At 40.6% G+C, this 20,991-nt stretch overlaps 1 protein-coding gene across 2 annotated transcripts; it reads right to left on the bottom strand.

Moving 5' to 3' along the window:
• Positions 1 to 168: 168 nt before the first annotated feature.
• Positions 169 to 20,740, bottom strand: LOC307263679 (E3 ubiquitin-protein ligase RNF19A-like). Of its 2 annotated transcripts, none has more exons than XM_080044893.1 (10): positions 20,608 to 20,740; positions 11,095 to 11,915; positions 6,519 to 6,727; positions 5,859 to 6,003; positions 5,482 to 5,644; positions 5,223 to 5,337; positions 4,772 to 4,930; positions 3,600 to 3,813; positions 3,305 to 3,460; positions 169 to 2,961 (listed from the first exon to the last, which is right to left on the bottom strand). In XM_080044893.1, exons 2-10 carry the CDS (start codon positions 11,703 to 11,705, stop codon positions 2,160 to 2,162), a joined length of 2,574 nt encoding a protein of 857 aa, XP_079901019.1. In that variant the 5' UTR covers positions 11,706 to 11,915; positions 20,608 to 20,740; the 3' UTR covers positions 169 to 2,159. The 2 variants fall into 2 exon arrangements, with proteins under 2 accessions (XP_079901019.1, XP_079901020.1); XM_080044894.1 differs by having other exon boundaries at positions 3,305 to 3,448.
• Between the last annotated feature and the right edge of the window lie 251 nt (positions 20,741 to 20,991).

Below are 20,991 nucleotides of genomic sequence, written 5' to 3'. Positions count from 1 at the left end.
TGTCTGCGACTTCACAAGCTTGCTTACAGATCCGAGTGTGTAGCCAAAGGGAATTTAACAACCACACTTCAACGAAAATCTTCACTTATCACACAATAATAACAAACTTAACAGTTATTTTACAAGGCAGCTTTAAGGAAACATATACAGAAAACAAACTTGATTGAGAATGTTTATTGTTTAAGGATATGCACTTACATGCATTTTATAAAGCAAATAATTCAGGAATATATACTTTTCTTTAAAGAGCATAAGCTTCTTTTGACCAAGTTAGAAAATAGACATGGTGCTAGTCTTCAAATAACAATATAAAACTCAGAAATTTGACAGGCATCTTCAACAGAAGGAACATATACAGGGTGGGAATATCCAGCAACAAAATGCTTTTAGTCGTAAACACTGACAGATGAATTTACTTTGGCTACTTTAGGAAAGTATTTTATTATTATTTTTCCTAAAACTGGATAAAACCTAAACTGATGTTTTGGTCTTGAATTTAAAGATCCGGTTTAATCCCAAAATCTTATTTCCATGGCTAAGCCATATACTGACTGAACTCATGTATAACAAGTCGATTTCTAAAAGAAGTGATTTCCCATCGATTCCTTAGTCCAGGCTCTCAGTGGCCGAGTGCCGTTTTTGGTCAGCTAAACAAGCTAGTGTGACAGCTAGCATTAGTCTTCAGGGGAGGGTGTGTGTTTTTATGAGGCAAAATAATTAAATATCATGATTATTATGTTTGCCATTTGAAGACGCAAAGAAACAGGGAAATTAAAATAAAAACACAATAAAAAATTAGTTTTCCCCTCTTCGAAGGCACTGTGGGTCCAACCAATATAAAATGATTTGCATTAATCAAGGATGCAAAGATTAAAAAAAAGAAAGAAAAAAACAATAAAGAAACATTGTAGTTTAAATAAACCCAAAGCTATAAATCAAAACTTGGACTTTGATTTGAATATTACTGAGGAAGAATCCAACATTTAAACCCTATTATTATCATTGCACATTTACTATTGAAAGATGGATTTTCTCATTGCACAACCTTTAAGCATATCAGAACTGATTGGACACATCTGTCCATTCTGAATATTGTTTTGAAAAGCTTTAATTATATTTTATTTGATTGCAAATACACTGTTGTGGATGACGTTCCATTCATTGTAAGAAATGCTACGTTTTTTTTCTTCCTGGTTACGTCAACAACATTTCAAACTGAAAAAGGGCTACGGCCGGCTTGGGTTGTCTTCACCACAATTGCCCACCCGAGTATACTTAAAACTTTGGACCCAGCACAGGGCTTCAACATTAAAACCAACTTTCCCAAAATGGAAAAAAAATAAGCTAAGACATTAAGCTTTTAAAAAAAGAAAGAAAACAAGACCAAAAATATACAAGAGTGACATTTTAAACAAAAGCAAGAATGATAATTTCTCTTATAGATGAATATGGAAAAATACAATTTGCTACTGTGTGGACTGGTCGCTCTTGGGTCCAACAATCCTATAAGCTGTGTGCTGTTTCTCACGCCTCTTTTTAAAAGAAGTCACAGAGTGAACGGGTGGCACAGCGGTGGACCACAGTGATGACATATATCCATCCCTGATTCATGCAACACCCAAAGAAAAAAACAGATTTTTGCTGATGTCATAGAGCAGAATAGGTTCAGGCTTTTAAAAATAGCAGCTTGGCTTATTATATATATATATATAAAAAAAACATTGAACTTGCTCCTATCCAGCTCCATCAGTTCTGCTGTTTGTGGTGGTCTGAATCTAGGATTCAGGGGTTGCAGATCATCATACAAGCTGGATGGGCCTTCTGCAGTATCTCACCGCCCTGATAACATACTTTACACCTGTCCGCATACATTCAACTCTACCTGCTATAGGCCTTGCTGCTTCGCTAGGAGCGTCAACAACAGGCTGAAACGTCTGGTTCACACGTGTCTGCTAGAACCAACTGATCCGCTCTGACTTGGCTTAACTGTGCTTCCATTTAACTTTACTCACAAATCGCTCTCTCTCACTTGGACCTCAACCTTACCTTATAGACTGACATTCACATACAATTCCTGCCTCCAGATAAAAAATATAATTAGACGTGTAGCAGCGGTATCACTGCCATCACCCCAAAAGAAGAGGAGGGTTCTTTTTTTTTTAGATTTCTGTTTGTATACAAAGCTTCCTTGCTGGGCTTACAGGCAGTGCGGCAATGTTTTTGGTGGTCTCTTTTATGTTCTCCTCTTTTTCCAGCTCGGTGTCCGGCGCGCCAATGCCTCCGCCCTCCTCGCTGATGTACAGAAAGGTCCTGGTGCTACTTCCCTCTTTGGGTGACGCGGGGGGAGAAGACGAGGACAGCAGGCGGTGGACGAAGGCTGTGTGGCTACTCTGAGGTGTGTAATGCTCCAGGCGGTCGTGCTCTACCTCGGGCATGGGTGTGACGGTTACCTCATTGAAGGTGGAGGTGCAGGTGGCGTTGGCCCGATGAGGGTGGGGGTCTGTGGGATGAGCCGGCCGTGAGGTTTCGGGGTCAGAGCAGCTGAGCTCCGAGGAGAAGTGGCTACAGTGCGAGTCGGCCACCGAGGGCAGGCTGCCGCTCAGAGACGGGGAATCGAACTCGGAGGAGTTTGTGCTGCGCTGCTCCAGGAGCTGCGTGTCCATGTCCGCCCGCGTCTCGTTCATCCTCGATTCTCCTTTGCTGCTGCAACTACTGCTGGCTCTCTTCCAAAGCTTCCCTTTGCTCTTCTTGCCCGCTGACGTGGAGGGTTCCTTGGACCAGGGGGACGAGGGGCGGCAGTGGCAGCAGGTGGATGGGCATGAGCAGGTGCCACCGCTAGCACCTTTAAGGCCGCCGGTGCTGCTGCTACAGCTGGCTTCATCCAGGCTGCTGCTGGTGCTGCTGTGCCTCACCTTCTCCTGTTTGGACTCCACGTCTGATTGAACTTCCAGACTATTGTCTCTGAAAGAATAAAATCGCTCAAAATTAACCAACAGTAAAAGACAACATTTATTAAGTATTACATCTATCCATCCATCATATTTATTAAGAATCAATTACTCCTATTCCAAGACAAGCAATTAAATACAAATGTCAAAGAAATAACGAAAAAACATAGTTTTTATATGTTTCCAGCATGTTCTGCTAAAGCACACAGCATGTGTTAACACTGATAAAAACACACAATGACTTTCCTTCAAACAATTTCACCACAGGGCATCTAGGATATTTTTTTTTCTCCTTGTTAATGTCAGTAATGTGCTGCTGCTGCAACACGTAGGATGAGTGTGTTGTGACTGCTGACCTTTCCAGAGGCATGTAGGCATTGAGGATGGATCCAGCCATGGCCTTTGTGCTGGCGTTGTCGCTGATTGTGCCGAGGCTGACGGTGGCAGACTCTCCGCTCAGACTGCAGCGCTCCTTCTGGACATCAGCCTGCACTTCCATCCTGGGAATAAAACTTTTTTATTTTATTTTAACATCCTGGAAAATAACAATTGACATGAAATACAGCGTCTATGAGGAACTGCACGTTTTGCTTTTATCCAGTATAAAAATAAAAAGTGTATGGTTGAAGTCTCTAGCATCCAGCTTGTTACCTGTTGTAGCAGCTGCCGGAGAGGCTGCCGGTGATGCTGGTCCCGGCGAGGGCTGTGGTGCTAGCGTTGTCGCTCATGTTGTCGCGCTGTGTGTTGCTAACGCCACAGCGCTCCATGTGGCTCCCGCTCACACTGAGGCCTGTCAGCCCGCCCACGCTCGCTCCGTCTCCCAGGCTGGGGTTGTTGAGCCGCGTCTCCGCCACAGAGGTCGTGTCTACAGAGGAAAAAAACGTGATGAATTAGAAATGTGATCTAATTACTGTTTTTTTTTTTTTGGTTTGTTTTTTACTGACAAAGAAGAGCTAAGCACATCATTTATGTGAAGCGGTGAACCTTTTGCCTTGGGAGTGAAGAAAGAAATAGGTTAAGAGGATAAGGGGGGAATCTACATTGAGCCATAAAGAGGAACTGGAGCAGGTGACACCAGATAACCACAGCAAACAAAAGAGAAAATTGAGGTCAGAGCTCTAAGTTTATTCTTTGGCTTTAATAGGCTCTAAATTCATCAAAGAACAACAGATTCATCAAAGAACAACAGATGGTGAATTGTTTGGTGTGAATATGTGTCGTCAAGTCTCACACCTAGGCTAAGGAGAAGCCATGGAGAGGTCATAGTCCCTGCTATCATTTGGATTCATAATAACCATGGGCAGTGCTGACAGTATCTGTGAGAAATACAATCCGTCTCCCGAAAAAAAGCAAGACCAGCTCAATCTCACATTGCTGTCGGTTGGATGGTGACAAACACATGCCGACAGGAAAAACAACTGACCCTGCGTCTGTCATTTCACATCATCGCACACATCAGCGGTTGTGGCACTTCATGGGCTATGAATAATCTATATGTGCACACAAAGGCACTGGTAGATGTAGTACTTCTGAATGCCAGACCACTGATATCCATGGGCGGTACAGACAGTAACCCTACTGCTGGTATTTCCCAAATATGATGGTGCTGTTCTTGACATTTGAGTAATTTTGATAAGAAAAAATAAGTTATAAAATTTGACTGAAATTGACAAAGGATGAAGTTCATAAATATGCAAAAGTGGTAGAAAGCAAAACAGGGTGACACAGAAATTCTGCATACTCCTCCTAGGTTCATGTAGCACATTGGTAGCATTGCATTCCTGTGTTGTTCGTCTTTCTTTCCATCGGTTAGAGACACTCACCTGTGGCTGCTGCCCCGTTGCCTATGTTTTCATTTTCGTCATCAAACTCAATCCGCACCCCTTTGCCGCTGCCGGCAGACACTCCACAGCCGCCTCCCCGGCACAGTGAGATCGGCACAACTCCGTAAACGTAAGCCAGCATGATTGGGACACCGACGCCTACACAGAGCAATGGAAATACAGTTTATAAGAAGCACATTTTTGTCATAGTTTCCTAGTTAACATATTCCTTTTTAGCATATTCTTGTTTAACTGCAAAGAATTTCTCAGCACATCCACTTTCTTTAGAAAGTTCCAACTTCCAAGCATAAAGTTTTTCAAAAATGGCAAAAACCCACAAGGTGATGCTTTTATGCAGTACTAGCTTATTGAGCCAACCTCATTTTAAAATAAAAGTTTTAATGTTTTTGAGAAACACATGGTAAAGGAGAGAAAAACCGTTCTTTCTTACCAACAGTGACTGCTGCGACCACGGGCGACACAATCACAGACAGCGTTACACCGCCAGCTATAACCAAGTTCCTCTTGTGTTTGGAGATGTCCTTTCCCTCGTAGCGATTATGTATCTGAGGAAGGAAAATGATTGCTGATTAGCTTAAAAAAAAGAAAATCTCTGGAGCTACATGTATACCACTGGTATCCAAATGAACTGTTGTTTTGGACCACTATCAGATCAAATCAATCCTCAAGTGTCTGGCGCTGGCTCTCACCTTTCTGCCCACATAGACTGGGATGCCAATGATCATAGCAGGGATAGCAATGCCGGCTATGAGTGCGATGCCCACGGGCGCACCCACCAGTGTGCCCAGCTGCCAGAGGATCTTCTTCTTTCTGCTCCAGGGCTTCTTCCCCCAGAAGGTGCAGCCTGACGGGCTGAGGGGGACAGAGGACATGGGTCGTGTGTGAGTGTCTCTATCATGGTTACGATAACTACTAAAACTAGGGCTGAAAAATTAGTAAGGTAATAAGAGACAAATAATGGTCTCTAAAATAAAGATTTTTAATGCCAAAAATAATATTACAAAAATCATGAAGGAAACACAAATGTAGGAACTACCAAGTGCTGATGAGTAGTTTTCTGTCTCACCTTAAATAGTGCAGGTCAGAGATCTCCTTCATGCAGAGCCAGCAGAACTCACAGCCGCAGACGGCACAGGTCATGTGATTACAGCTTCCGTCGTTCATTTTGATGATGTAGGCAGCACAGCGAGGGCACGGCTTGATGTCATCACCTAGTGGAGGAAGAATTAGTTGTAGGAATAATTTATGTTGGCCCATATACACAGTGTTCTATTAGTAATACACAGAAACATATAAACAACAAAGACATTTGATTTAAAAGGAAAGGAAGACATTTTTTTTTTAAATTACTGAAAAGGTGTGGACTAAAGCTTTAGCTTATTATACCTACCCTTATTACAAAAAGTATTATTTTAGACACTACTAGGTAAAATAAATAACATTACTTACAACAAAAAACTGTTCTATTGGACTATATTTGTTGACCATATTCTTCAACTTTCTTTTTAACTTGAAATTTAACTACACATTTATAAATCCATGTCAAGACTGTTCCACAAGTTAACCCCTTTTACTGATATCATATTTGTCTTTACCCTTGTTTTTTGTACATGCCTATTCCACCTAGTTTATACTGACCCACCGACAGCATGTTGTGTGCATAATATATTGTATATTGTGAATTCATCCGCGCATAAAAAGGTGACGTGCATGCAGGTTTTATTACCTGCGGCTCCGCTCTCTTGGCTGTAGCTGAGGGAGGAGGACCTGAAGCTCCGTAGCCTGAAGGTTGTGGCCCTTTGTTGCCGGGCAGTGTCACACGTCTGGTTGGGGTGCCACAGCTGTTTGCAGTGGTAGCAGAACTCCGTGCCACAGCCCTCACGCCCACAGGTGATCTTAGGGCAGCTGGCACAACCGAACGCAATGACAGCGTAACTGTGAGAGGAAAAAAGCAAATTTTAAACAAAATGGTGGTTTGAATTAGCTGCTACTAGTACACAGATGTAGTAGTTTTGCAAAACACCAGGGGTCAGCAGGAAAAAAAAAGATAAGTATAGGGGTAGGGAAGAATTATATCACTAAGTTTATAGAACAAATCGGGTTTTGCATGACTGCATCTCGCCATAGTTTTCCCTCATCGATCATCTCAATGAGCTATTTGAGAGCTAATTACTAAAAACTACATGGCATGACCGAAGCAGGGTCCAACAACTCTATAGTTATAAAAAAAAACTGAAACAATTTGGCAAACTTGCCCTGTAACAATCAATTGTGGCAGGTGCAGCAGTCATTTATATGCAGACACAATTACTGCCTCAATTAAATGGCTTCATTAACTGTGAAAAATCAAAAATAAATGCTTGAGACCTTTTTCTCTTGCTCAATGACTCAGAAACCTACTTGTGTCTCTATTAGATGAGATATAATAATAATTTTGTTGAAACGAACACCTTAGATACTGTAGAAATGAGTGCAGAGCACCGGGCATATTTTACTATAACAGCTTCAGTTAAACCCTTGAAGCCCTTCAGGTTATCATGGGAACCCTAGAAACAGACGATACGGAAAAACAAACCCTTGAGCCGCAATATAAACTGGAGAATGTATAACAGTTCTTTGTAGACAGCTCTAAGTTTATCATTGTGTGCCCCAAGCAGAAATGATCCAAATGGGAGTTGCTTGTACAGTTCAGCACGAAATGACCAAAACATTTTTCAAGCTAAGGAAGAACATTTTGAGGCATTAGCTGATACACACACACACACACACACACACACACACACACACACACACACACACACACACACACACACACACACACACACACACACACACACACACACACACACACACACACACACACACACACACACACACACACACACACACACACACACACACACACACACACACACACACACACACACACACACACACACACACCACCGCTGTTTGTTGATATACACAGCTGTACACTTGTAGACAAGTCAAGATCTTGGTTAAAGTTAGATAGGTGTTTAATCCAATAGACATGCTAACATCTAGGGATGCACCGAACATTCGGCCACCGAAAATGTTCGGCCGAAAATGGCAAAATAAGTCATTTTCGGTTTCGGCCCGAAACAGTTAAAAGGCCGAACAAAATTACCGAATATTGACAAACTAAATGACAATAAGGAAATATTTTTTTAAAAGAGCTGCGCGCTTGCAAACCAGGAAATGGAAGTAAAGAGAGACGCAACCGTGTATGCGAGTCCACGTCTGGTCGGGAGCGCGCAGCAGGAGCAGTCTGTAGTCTGTTATCGCTGTGGGAGAGAGGGGGGGCACTGCGATCTGATTGCATTGCTCGAGCCTGAATACATTTCTTTATATGTCCATGGAATACATAGCCATCTCGGCAAACTGACAGCGTAACTAAATATATGTCCAGTGAGCCGCCTCCCCCCGTTAGTTTCAGTCTACAGCCGAAAAAGTTACAATCACCTCCTAAGCATGGACATCGTTTAAAGCCTCTCATTGTTATGATCATTAGGCTTTGATGCACATTCTGAAGTCTGATCATTACGGTGGGAGCTGTGGTGCAGTTTTTTAGAGCAACTCAACCTGCACTGCATTGCAAAAAAAGAAAAGAAAAAAATGGCAATAAGTCGATCTTTTTGTAGATTCTTCCTCATATAAGTCAAGGCACAAAACAATGAGTGGTTCACAATCACATTCCTAGTAAAATGTTAATTTTACTCTTAGATTTGAAGGTTTTACTGTTTAATTATTTATTTAGGGTTGATTTTTAGTTGTAGGCTATGTTTGAGGAGAACATTTGGGAGTTCATGTATGCAATGTTGAAAGAATTGGCAAAATAAATAAACAAAACTGCAAAAGCCTCTTTCGGTATTCGGTTTCGGCCATTCGGCCAACTGTTTGATTTTATTCGGTTTCGGCCAAGAATTTTCATTTCGGTGCATCCCTACTAACATCCAAATCCAATAGACATGCTTAAATCAGCTGATACCAAGAGAAGCAACAGCGACAACAGATGCACAAAAGTGGTAGGGTGGAAAAGAAAAAACTTGGCAGCAAGCAGAGCATCACCTTGGGTACTGACAATTATGATGGGCATTGTTTCTGATGTTTTACAGGTCAAATGCTTAATTATGATTAAGCAATTAAGATTAATCAAAATAATCATCAGCTGCAGCTCTACATACTAGACTAAGTACCCACAGAGGAGATGTAAAATGGTGACTAGTGACCACATTGACAGAAAACTGATTTTTTTTTTTACTTCAGATGATCAAGCTAACAGTAGAACACAGGCAAGCATAAAGCTTTCTTTGCACGATTGAAGCTTAAACCAACTGGTTTCACCCACGCAAGATATTCATTTTCGTGCCAAGTTAATAAAAAAGATCAAAGATAAAATGGTGGTCGTCTTAATAAAAGGTGATGAGGTAACGATGGTGAAGAAAAGTTTTTTTCCTGCTTTGTTGCCTGATGGAAGCAACAAAAACAAATGTAACTGGTAACTGATGTTATGGCAGCATTTTACAATGAGTTTTGACGATGCTACCCAAGAAGCTGACACACTTTGGTGGTAAGTATAGTGTGTGTGGGGGAAACATTTTGACCTACGCAGCATTCCATCTAGACAGTTTCCAGACAGTCTCCACTAACACCTCAGTGAGCCTTTTGGTTTTATTACTTTTCCCACATATATTTCAATGTATTATAGCATGTGCCGTGTTCATGCAACACACACAGACAGAGACAGACAGAGACAGAGACAGAGACAGAGATGGGTGAAGCAAGGGTAATCACTCAAAACTAATATAACAATAATATCTGAATGCGAGGAATGTGGGCAAGAAGGGCTCCGAAACTTAGTTGCAACACTTTGGTCAGCAAATGAATAAACATTAAAAAAAAATTGATGGTTCCAGATGCAGATGAGCAGTTTTAGGGTATGCTGTTTGCACTGTGGTGGTTATGGTTGAAATGTGCACTAAATCACAGGTGAAGACGTGGTGTCCTAGCACAATGTTCCCAGCCTCAGTTCAGGAACCTGTGAGCAAACTGTTGAATCCCTAACATATAAGTCCCTAACATGACCCTCACATACACTCGGCACCTCCTCGCGAAAGAACCAACATTTTTTTGTTTTTGAGCAGAGGCTGAATCAAATGGCCAAGGTTTGTTCATCCTCAAGCTAATCATTCACATCAACAAATACTCAAAAGTCAATAAGTGGAGGTATTTTGTTTTTGTTCCACTTTGGTCATTTAATTTGTTTTCCAGCACTCAATACTTCATGTATTTCATAGTTTAGGGTTTTATTCGGAGTACAGTTTTTCTTCCTATGCAGTCTCATTTAAGCATGATTATTTGACTACTCTTTTTCTGTAAAACCATTTTTAACTCTGTTTAGAAGGTGCATTACGTAGTTAGACAAATGACAGTTCTGGTCTGATAACAATAGGCATCTTCATCAATGATTGCTCACATCTTTTTTTGGCAGACAGGATAAACAGGTCCATCACTGAAACAAGTTATTTATAACTCGTCGGGAATTGATGCAGAAGCTGTGGTGAACTTCAAAAGACCAGATTACAGCCTTGAAGATTCCTTCATGTAGCTGCTTAAGTTGTTATTTTGGGACTCAAGCATTTGTTCTTTTAGAAGCACGAAACATGGCACATATCTCAGGTAACCGAAATAAGATATTTGAAAATATTAAATAAAAGAAGTGGTGTACATGGTGTTTTTATTATGGCTCTTAAGTAACACGACACAATCTTTAAGTAATGTGTGGAGAGTAACCCTTTATAGCTCACACTCTTCCAAAAATCTCAACTTCTAAAGCAAAAACATCAACTAAACTTTTGATAGTCATTCTTAGCACTATTCTGAAGGTTATTACCAAAGGATTCATTTATATGATGTTCATTCTCTGATTAATGATACATTATGTTCTTAAAAAACATATTGAAAAAGCATGTTTTGACACTTGTACAAAGTTTTTATTTTATTTATAAAATAAAATAAAATAAAAGGCTGTATGCAAATCTGTTTTGTACAAGCTTTAGACTAGAAATCCCTAAATTTGAATATTTCTTCAAACATTTAATTTTTTTTATGTAGGTAATCCACTGGCAAAGTTGAATGATGATATTTATAAGTTAAACATTTGACCCTATTCACCTGCAGTTTCTCATTTCAATTTGGTTTATTTTGAAAGTAAAAAGCAGGTTGTCCTGATATGTTATTCACTGTGTAAGCCTTTATATCCCTGTAGCTCTTGTTCTTACCCACAGTCCGGAGCGGGGCACCACCGACAGTCAGGTTCACCCACCAGCCACCTCCTCAGCATGAACTCCTCGTACTTCTCCATGAGGGCCCGGTCGCCCAGGATGAGCTGGATGTCGTGGGGGTTGAAGCGCTCCGAGCACTCGGGGCAGCAGATGTTGATTCGAGACTCTGAGATCTCGATGCGCAGGTACTGTCGCAGGCAGTCTGCGCAGGAGCGGTGGTGACAGGTCATGATGTCGGGGAAGCGATCGCGTGCGTGGCGCAGCAGGCACAGCGGGCACTCCAGTGGCTCTGAAGACGAGCCCGACAATGAGGAAGTGGATGCCACACCCGTTACGGAGTGGGCAGAGGTTTTATCATTGACTGTCTCTGGCTGGACGCTTTCTGCGCTGGCGACGCTCTCCAATCCCGCCACGGCCTGCGCAGGCTTGGACTTGCGTTTGGGGTCGCGGTCGTGCCGGCGTCGGCGGCCGAACAGCGAGTGGAGGGACAGCCGGCGTTTCTTGGGGGTCTTTCTAACTGAAGGGAGGCTAACCGAAGAGGCAGCGGACTGAAGGTCTCGCTCTGAGCCTGTGCTGCCATGATGCTGCTGCTGGTGCAGGCTGCTCATCACGCCAAAAGGGGCAGCGCTAATGCTAGGGGGGCAGGGGGCGGAGAGAGGGAATGGGGTTTAAGGGACAGGATGGTCAGGGGAGGGGACTGGGCCGCTGTTAGCTAGGACATAGTGGCTAGAAGTTAGAATAGGAGATGTGGAGGTGTGGTCTGTCCTTGGTTTGGATCACAGTGATGAGATATAGATGTTCAGATGCAGGAAACCAACCTGAAAGAGACAGAAAAATAACAGAACATCAGGTACAGAACTAAAGTTCTAAAAATGGCTTCTACTTTGTTCTAAAGCATTTGGAAGTGCAACATTGATCTGTTCCTCAGGAGGCCTAATGACTAAATTGAAGATCCAACATTAACGGTCACCTATTATGCAAAATGCACTTTTTCATGAAAAATACACTACACAATGAAATCAGTTTCTAGTAAAAACCCAAATTACAATCTTGAACCTGAAAGTTAGCATATGTGACCTTGATATCGTGCGTCAGAGGTTCTTCATTGAGTCTTGTTTATAACGGAGGTAGGCCACCGTCTGATTGATCTATTTATGTCCCACCCGCTGTTTGAACTGCAGTGCTTGTCTTGTGCTGTTGTCTGAGAATAATGGAGAACAGCTCTAATACTTGAAGCGTCTTAACAGCCCTGTTATCAACTTGATATCGCAGCAATCAGTGTTGTTACTGTGAATGTGACCTTAAAAGAAGTAAAAGGACCAGATGTTTACACAGTCTGTATTTTATAGTGCTTTTAGTTTTATACGATTAAAGTGTTTGGAGTAGCGCTAATGTAAACACTTAAAGGGAATAACCTCAAAATAATGTGGTTCATGCTGGGTTGATTGCAAGTTTCGAAAAAGTTAATGGTGTAGTCCATGTTTAGATCTCCTGTCTTGAATGTGTGTGAGATGGATTGCAGTCATTAAAAAAAACTTTTTACATGCACATCAAGTAGTCACTAATGAGATTCTGCTTTCCATTTCACATTTTTCGGTGGTAAACGGACTGCTGCTTAAAATAAATAAATAACACACATTTACACCTGTCCAGAAGTGGTCTGTGAGAACCAAACCCAGACCTCTTTTCAAAGTGTTGACTAGATCAGTGTATTTCGTGTGCGTTCAGAATTCAAACCCTAGTTTTAAAAATGTTGACTTGTGATCAATAAACCCAAGACACATTCCAGTACTAGTATTCACTGCAGAATGAATTCAACTTATATTGGGTTGATGATTTGGAGGAGGTAGAAGTTGGAACCAATCACGTGCAGTCTGGGCACTAGAATGGATCTAGCTTCAGGGTGTGCAGCTAAAAGACAAGTCTTTTAAAAGATCTCCTCTCACACTAAAGAAGCCATAATAAAAACTTAACTGCTGCCTGAATGACATTGTGAGGGGAGAAATACCGCAGGCAGTCCAACCAAGGGTTGTAGGTTATGAGAGTGAGCGTTTGCACTATGCAGGATTGCGGTCCCATTTGAGATTTGCACTGGGTTTGTTAATTAGTGGTCTTTGGCTCCTGCTGGAATTTTCCTGAAATTAGTGGCCGATGACCAACATACATGCAAACACAAACACAAAGAGCATACTAAAGCAGAGGTAACTCATTCCTTTACTGCATTGTGCCTATCTGGTAATGTGCTTTAGGATTTTTAAAGATTAATCTGCAACTATAGTTTTGAGGGGCAGTGAAGTCAAAGTCTCCACTATATATCACACAATAATGGAAACTTAGTGAACAATATATGTCTCATATTTGTAGGTGTGTCAGTTGAAGGCCCCTGAATTGGGGATAACCATAATTTAAACTCCTGTTGTATAAACCTGGCAAAGTTGACCTAGGAATGGTAAATCTCTAGTCTCTTGTCAGGAGACAAAATGTGTTTGATGAAAAGCTGTAACATTATAATGAAATAAACTAGTATACAAACATAGTAAATTGTAGTGGTAAGAGCACCCCCCTAGAGGCTCAGTCCCCGTCACAGCAGACCCGGTTCGAAATCTATCTCGTGGTCGGTTCTCTGCCCCATTTCAAGTATGTCTCTCCAAATCTTTAATAAAAAAAAAAAAAAAAAAAAAAAAAATGTGTTTGTCACACTGACAGTATAGTCAGAGGGGATACGAGTGTTTTTTTTAATAATATTGCATCGCCCTCAGCTGCAGTACATCTTGCTGATGTCAGTCATGTTCGTCTGCAGTGCTGTGTTTTGTTGTTTCCCAAATGAGTGATGACTTGGTACAAATTTGAGGACATAAATAAAACATGCTGTTTCTTCACTTCAGCTGGGAACAACCAACAGGATTTAAAGCTGAATGACTTTCTGGTTTGGCCGTGTCTATTGATTTAAAAAAAAAGATCTGTCCTGGATTCTAAAAGGGAGATGCAGCGCAGAAGCTTGCAGTCTGGGATAGTTTTTTGCAGTTTTTTGTACCCTTTGCTGAAGTCCAAATAATATTTTCTTCATAGGAATAAGTCCAAGGCAGATATCCCTACCAAGTTCTATCCACTTTTGAGTAGTGCAAAATCACCTTCAACTGCTATCCTTCACAATTCACATCCTCTCCAAGTTCACTTAAACACTGCTCTCACAGATCAGTTCAGCTTTAGCCGTTCCTCTTGTGTAAAATATAAGTATGTGGAAGCGTTTGTGGCAAGGTGTGGCTGCTCCAGAGGCATGTTCACACAGCTGTGACCCGAGATCTACGATTGGAAAAACGCAGCATTTTGTTTGACTAATGCACACTCAAGGGAAAGCCGGTAGCCAGTTAATGTAAGAAGCCTGCTCACAAGCACATACACAGAGATCACTCCTGAAGTCTGTCTGAAAACTTATCAGAGAGATGGTGTTTCCTTCACACACCGAGAAGGATTTTGTCTGATTTTAAAAAGGGACAGTACCCTTGGAATTGTAAAAGATACTCAAAATAGTAATTGTTGAGAACTAAATTCAATATACAAGCATTTATGGAGGACTACATATTTAGCAACCATATTTGGTGAATCAAGCATACAAGTTAAGTGAATGTAAAGTTACATTTAAACCTAAATGTTCAACTGTGTTCTAAAGATTAATGAGATTTTTTAAATGTCTAAACCATAATTTCATCTCATCAAGCAATTAGGAGTCAAGTTGTAAAGAAGAATGTGTTTTAATTGCACGTTTAGTAGGTTTAAGAGTCTGGTTAAAAACCCAAAGCCCACACATGACATTTAGACAACACAAAACAACAGCAGGGCAACGGGACATGACACACGAGATTGACGTAACGTGAGACAGCACATTAGACAGTTTGTTGGGGCTACTTGTTTTCTGAAGTGAGTGGATAAGTATCTATCTCCACTGGAAAAAATAGGGAGACGATGATGCAACAGACTGTGCTGAATTTGAACTGGTACCTTTTGTATCTTTATCGTCAGGTAAAATACGATCTGTCTACTTGCCAATTTAATCAGGTGGAATGATCGCCGGGTAGCAAGTACATCAAATTTGGCAGAAAATTTAGCAAAAAACTAAATTTACAGATCCAAAACAATATATTTCTAAATTATTTGGCCCCTGAGCATGAGGATAATTTTCCCACTTTGAGTCCTATCTTGTGGTGGCTAAACTATGGTGCCAACACTATAATTCCACATCATAACATGGTGTACTGTGTCAAATAGCCAAGGAAGGCACGTGAGCAAGAGGAAACTTTAACAAGATGAAGTACAATTTCAAGAAACCCGCAGGTCAATGTGAAATTACACTCCCAAGGCGTAATTAAACTGGCAAAGCCTGCCTCGGCACTGAACCGAAAGTGAGTGGGACTTTCCATGTGACTGCGGTCAGTGTGTGCACGCACATGCATGTATTCAAGTTCTGTGGCTGGAGGCCAATCACATGCAATCTTGGCTCACACACTGCGATGGTGTCCCAGTTCCCAAGACAACCCCGGGACAGGGAGCAGCAGAATAAATGGTTACAACCTTTCATCAACCCTTAAAAGAAGTCATGACAGGAAATGTCGTGATTAAATAGAAATATGGTTTAGAACTGTGGTTTTCTACTGAAGGGACAGAACGATGCAAGGTTACCGATATGGGGGGGGGTAGCTTAGAAAATGTTTGTAAAAAACGTTTCACTTGGATCTACAGTGGATCCACGAGGCAATAACATTGGCTCCTGAGATGCAAAAAAACTAAATAAATCCAGCTTGCCTTTGCCAGTAATTTTGGGAAGACATCACAAGGTGCATAGCTAAATTGTAATGAAACATTTATGTTGCAGGTCTATGACTGCACACTGGCACTTCAAACCCGCTTACATGAAAACATTAAGTCATTTTTGGAGCTATGACTGTTAATCTTAAAACAGAACATGGCCCCCTCCCTCCCAAAGAAACAGAATATTAAAAACAGAAGAGCGCAAATAAAATTAGACATAAGTAAAAAAAATTCCACTCTGCAGCTGTAATTCATTTTCTGCTACTATAAAAACAATTCTACTGACTCACTAGCTAAAGTGTACCACCAACTTTTATTATAGATTTATGTTGATCTAAAATGGTTTGAATTTGAGTCTGGGTGTTTGGGTGATCAGCAGTGTATTAAGACATAATCCCCGCTTTGTTTCTCAATGCCGAAGTCCAAATAAAGGGGTAGAGGATGTAAAGTTCCTGGGCTAGTGCGAGTTTGAAAGCCCATGCCTACCTTCAAAAATAAACTCAATCTCTGCAATGACAAGCTTCCAACACTGGAAGCGTGGGGCTCAAAGTGTTCATCACGTACACTCATTCCGGTGACATTCCAGCTGGAGGACAGACTTCCTGATCGTGACAAAGAGTTCAGTTGTAGCGACTTCTGAGATGGAACAGCCCAGAGACTGGATGACAAATACAGCTTGTTTACCTACCACATTGAGGGGAAGTATTTCAGATTTTTTTTTTTTTTTACTGCCCAAGTTTCCAGCACAAGAGATCACTCTGAAGTAAATGAACTGGAAACAAAGTTATTGTTAGACTCGGCCCAGAATTAATTAGGTGAAGGCCAACTTTATGTCAGCTTGGACATCGAAATAACCCAGGAACTTAATGAATCTCTATCGAGGCTTTTAACTGACAGCTAAAATATAATAATAATGCCTGACGTTCAACAGTGTGTGTGGACAGCACACACCGGAGTGATTGCCTCTGAGGCTGCTTTTAGCACTATTTACTAAACAGTTAAATCTACAGCCATCAGGGCAAAGTACTTTTCCACTCGCGTATATGGTGCGTATTGATATGGCAGCGGCTTTGTCAGGATGCGAGTGTAATTAAAACTTAGGATGCAACTGGGAATCGAGTATTCAGATAGCAAATTCAACCAAAGTATATAAAAATGTTTGAAATATGAGGTTGATTTATTTTGCTATTCTCTATCCAGCACCATGGGGACAGCAAATTGCTCGCCCAGGCTACAGAATAGGCGATACCATTTGCATACTACATAGAGAGTCTCTTGGCTGCCCAGTGGGGTTTTGACAAGGAATATAAAAGAGAAGAGCCACATCATTGATGTATTCTTTGAGTCTAAACATTGGTTGCAGCCTATTCATTTCAATGCCAGGTTCACAGACTTTCTCCAACTTCTGCATGTAGCTCCTACTTTCAGGACAGCAGTAGCAAGCAGCATAGTGTAGTGTAGACTATTGTAGTATATAGCATTTAATTACCTGTACCCTTGCCTCTACATTAGCTAAGATAATGTAAGCTCCCCTCTGAATCATGCAGGCCAATGCTTATTAACGGCTACAAACATACCAATCTGAACTCCTGAGGGAACTGAACAGGGACTGCAATACACCCAAGTCGTAAGTGGTGCTTAATATGGGGAAGGGTATTACCCAGAATGCAGATAGCTATGGTTTTTCTTTAGTCGTCCCTCACTACCATCTGATTAAAATTAATTTCACACAGAGACAGAATGGGTGGTATCGGGTGAATGCACTTCATCAACCCTCCACGTCGCACATCTTCCGGTCACTACGTACTATGACAGCCTCCTCACTGGCTTACGCCGTTTCAGCTTGAGTCTTTTCACCCCACACAGCATGGGGGAAGGAAACAGATGGTTGGTGTGATGGAGGAGACAGCCATGTTCCCCTCTGTGCTACAATGAAGGAGGAAAAAGACAGCAACAGCTATTCACAATTTACCAGCAGTGCTGGAGCTTAATGATTTGACTCCTTATAGATGTGCTGGAAACTTATGAAATTGGTGCTTGTATATACCTTATATAAAAAAGATGGAAAACATAGCAAATGTTGGTATGAAGCCTAGCTATTTATATTAACAGATAATTAAATAAAATGTCATTACAGTCATTGTTAGATTGCAGAAATATCTGAAATACATACTGTAATTGGCAAAGGGCTAAAACTGGGTCAAAAAAACAACTACATTTCACCATGGATGGAGCATGTTTTAATACATGTTTTATCTATAAACTCCATTGAAAGAACTTTATCTTATCCTTATCCTTCCACGACGTGGTCTCATACTCTTTGGATTTACCCCTAGATTAAAAGGCATCTCACAGATAACCCCGAGCTGTGATAATACTTATTGGTCCCGACTTGAGTAACAAAACACACAAAGACCAACTGAAACTAGGGAACGCTATCCCTTGCCGTTACAAAGTCTGTCAATGTGTTTGCTTTCGGGTCACTGGTGCACAAATGCCTGATATGTTATTAATCACGCCAAAGGAAAGGTCAAGATTAGAAAGGGTCCATATTTGTCGATTGGAGACAGTATTTCAAAAAAGGAAATTATTGTAAGGATTCACAGCTCTTGTGTGTGTCAGGCTGCTGCCTGGATGTTAATCAGATACCCCTTTTTCACCGACGCGAACCAGGTTCCCGTTCTGGCACGGTGCTAGAGCCGGTTTTCAGCTGGTTCAACTTGGGAACCTATTAAGAAACGGTTTGCGGTTTTGCTGGCCGCGAATAGGTTCTCTTGTGGTCGAAAAGCCAAGAACTGGTTCCCAACTGGGCACCAGCTCTGAACCGGCCCCAAACTGTCATTGTCAAACTCACAACAACGACAGTGGGCCAATGATCGCTGAATTATACAAACTATGTTTTAAATATAGTGATTGTCCACATACAGAGCTTAAAATGAAATTCAAACAGTGTATCTGCTGGCACAATAATGTATGGAGCAATGGGATATGCTTAAAGGTTGCATTGAACTTCAATAGTGCATGTAAAGCAAAGATACATCATTTGAAAATGTTCTGATGGTAAGATATGAGTTTGAGGTAATGTAAATCTTACATTACATCACTAAATGTTAGTAAACAAACTGACGGGCGTTAACAGTTTAATTCAGTTAACATTCGGCAAGGCTGAGACTGCAAGTTACACAGGCCGTTAGCAGAACAGCACAGCACTATGACTCACTGACAGAAATCTCCGCTGAGGACGGATCGGATTAATTTAGCATGCATGCTATAAAAGCCACACAGCAAATAAGGAAGGACTGTGCCCAGCAACTGAGGTGTTATCTATTCAGTAAAACATTGTTGACTGTGCTATAAAGTGACGACAGGAAAACATTGGCAGGAAAATTTCCATTCACTGAACCATGCCCATGTCTAATAATAAGTCACCAATGGTGGAAGAAGTGTTTTACTTCAGTAAAAAATAGCAATTCAACCATTTTTATATCAATCTAACAAACTTTAAAGAACGCACTACACAGCAAAAAATGTATCCGTCAGTGCTGTGTTTTAAATTATATTTCTGGATTGTTAATACATGCAAGCAAGAAGCATTTAAATTGTATAGCCAAATCAGCTAGCACTAATTTGCTCTTTGTATATACTGGCAAGTGGCTTCATTTATTATATAAAGAATACATTTTATTTAATAGCATCATGATTGGTTTTGAAATTGCGATTTATCCTGAAAATAGTAATTCAGGATAATCCTGTTCCCTCGGATTATTTCAAATTCCCTGAACAAGGAGCTGCATCTTTCCAAACTTTTATGCTTTGATTTCACATTGTATCCCCCACAATTTTTTTTTTTACAAAAATATATTTTCTTGTTTTTTAACAATATGTAAGCTAAAGTAACAGTTTATTTCAGAGCTATTTTAAGAGTTTTAATAATAATATTTTAATGCAGGTGATTTGGGGATAATATTGTGAATATTGTTTTTGGCCATGATAATCCTGACATGGAATTTTTATATCGTCCTATGTTACACTGATCTGTCACAGTTTATAAATCATGAAGGCAGCAAACATTTAGTGTAATCTAGAGTTTTCTGGACCTGGTTAAATGATTTATTTTAAGTACATTGTGCTATTTCAGTTAACAACTATTTGTGAATAACTCTTTGCAGATCTATTCCTAAACCATTAGTATCCTACAAATAAAGTACCCATATCAGGATATGTTATGATAATAAATAACTAATATATATATATTTTAAACGCATGTAGGTTTAAAAGAAATTGTTCGATTTACAAGTAGTGGCACTGGCGACATTTCAATTACTCAGAAGTAAACGAAAGAGGAATCATCTGTGGCTGGGACCAAATTGTGTTTACACTTGTGTTAACACCTGGCTAATCAGCGTTAGCATGCTAGCTAACGAAATTCAGATTTAACTTTTATCGCCCAAAACAGGGTCGCTGACTAACTGAGTTGTGGTGCTTGTTCATTCGCTTGACAACAGGGGACGGGGGTTTATCTGAATAAGTAATATAAAACGTTATGTTGTGCCAGCAGAGGCTTCCTGCCGACCTAGAGCTGAACAAGGAGGATTTACAAGCTAACAAAGCTAAAAACTGCTAGCTTCTCGTCAGGAGGAAGTTGAGAAAAAAAATATTGACTCGTTTAGGCTTTTTAAAAATATAATTATTAAAAATACTCACCGTTAAATGTCTCCTCTTACTTCACAACATAAGTGTACCCCTCTGTCTCCATGTTACAGTCAGCCGCAGATTAACATTTGTTGCAGAAAAACTTCCCAGGACAGACTGCCGAGGTACATTTCCCGAGTGAGACTGGTCCGTATTCGTGAAGCTGGACCAAAAACTACAAAAACATCAAAAACAACATAACACTTCAGGACGGAACTATGAGCCTTTCAAAATAAAACACATTCATTTGTTTTCAATAGTATTATACATAGGTATTACACATAGATAGTGGTATTACAGCAAAAAATAATATTATGAACTGGTAATAATAAAACTGTTAAAATAATACATTTTTCATAAAAATATTTATGTTAAGATAATTTGATTCGTCTGCTG

Source organism: Ammodytes marinus, assembly GCF_949987685.1.
Source record: "Ammodytes marinus genome assembly, chromosome: 17".
Taxonomy (NCBI): domain Eukaryota; kingdom Metazoa; phylum Chordata; class Actinopteri; order Uranoscopiformes; family Ammodytidae; genus Ammodytes; species Ammodytes marinus.
This window is presented reverse-complemented; position numbering and strand designations above follow the sequence as displayed.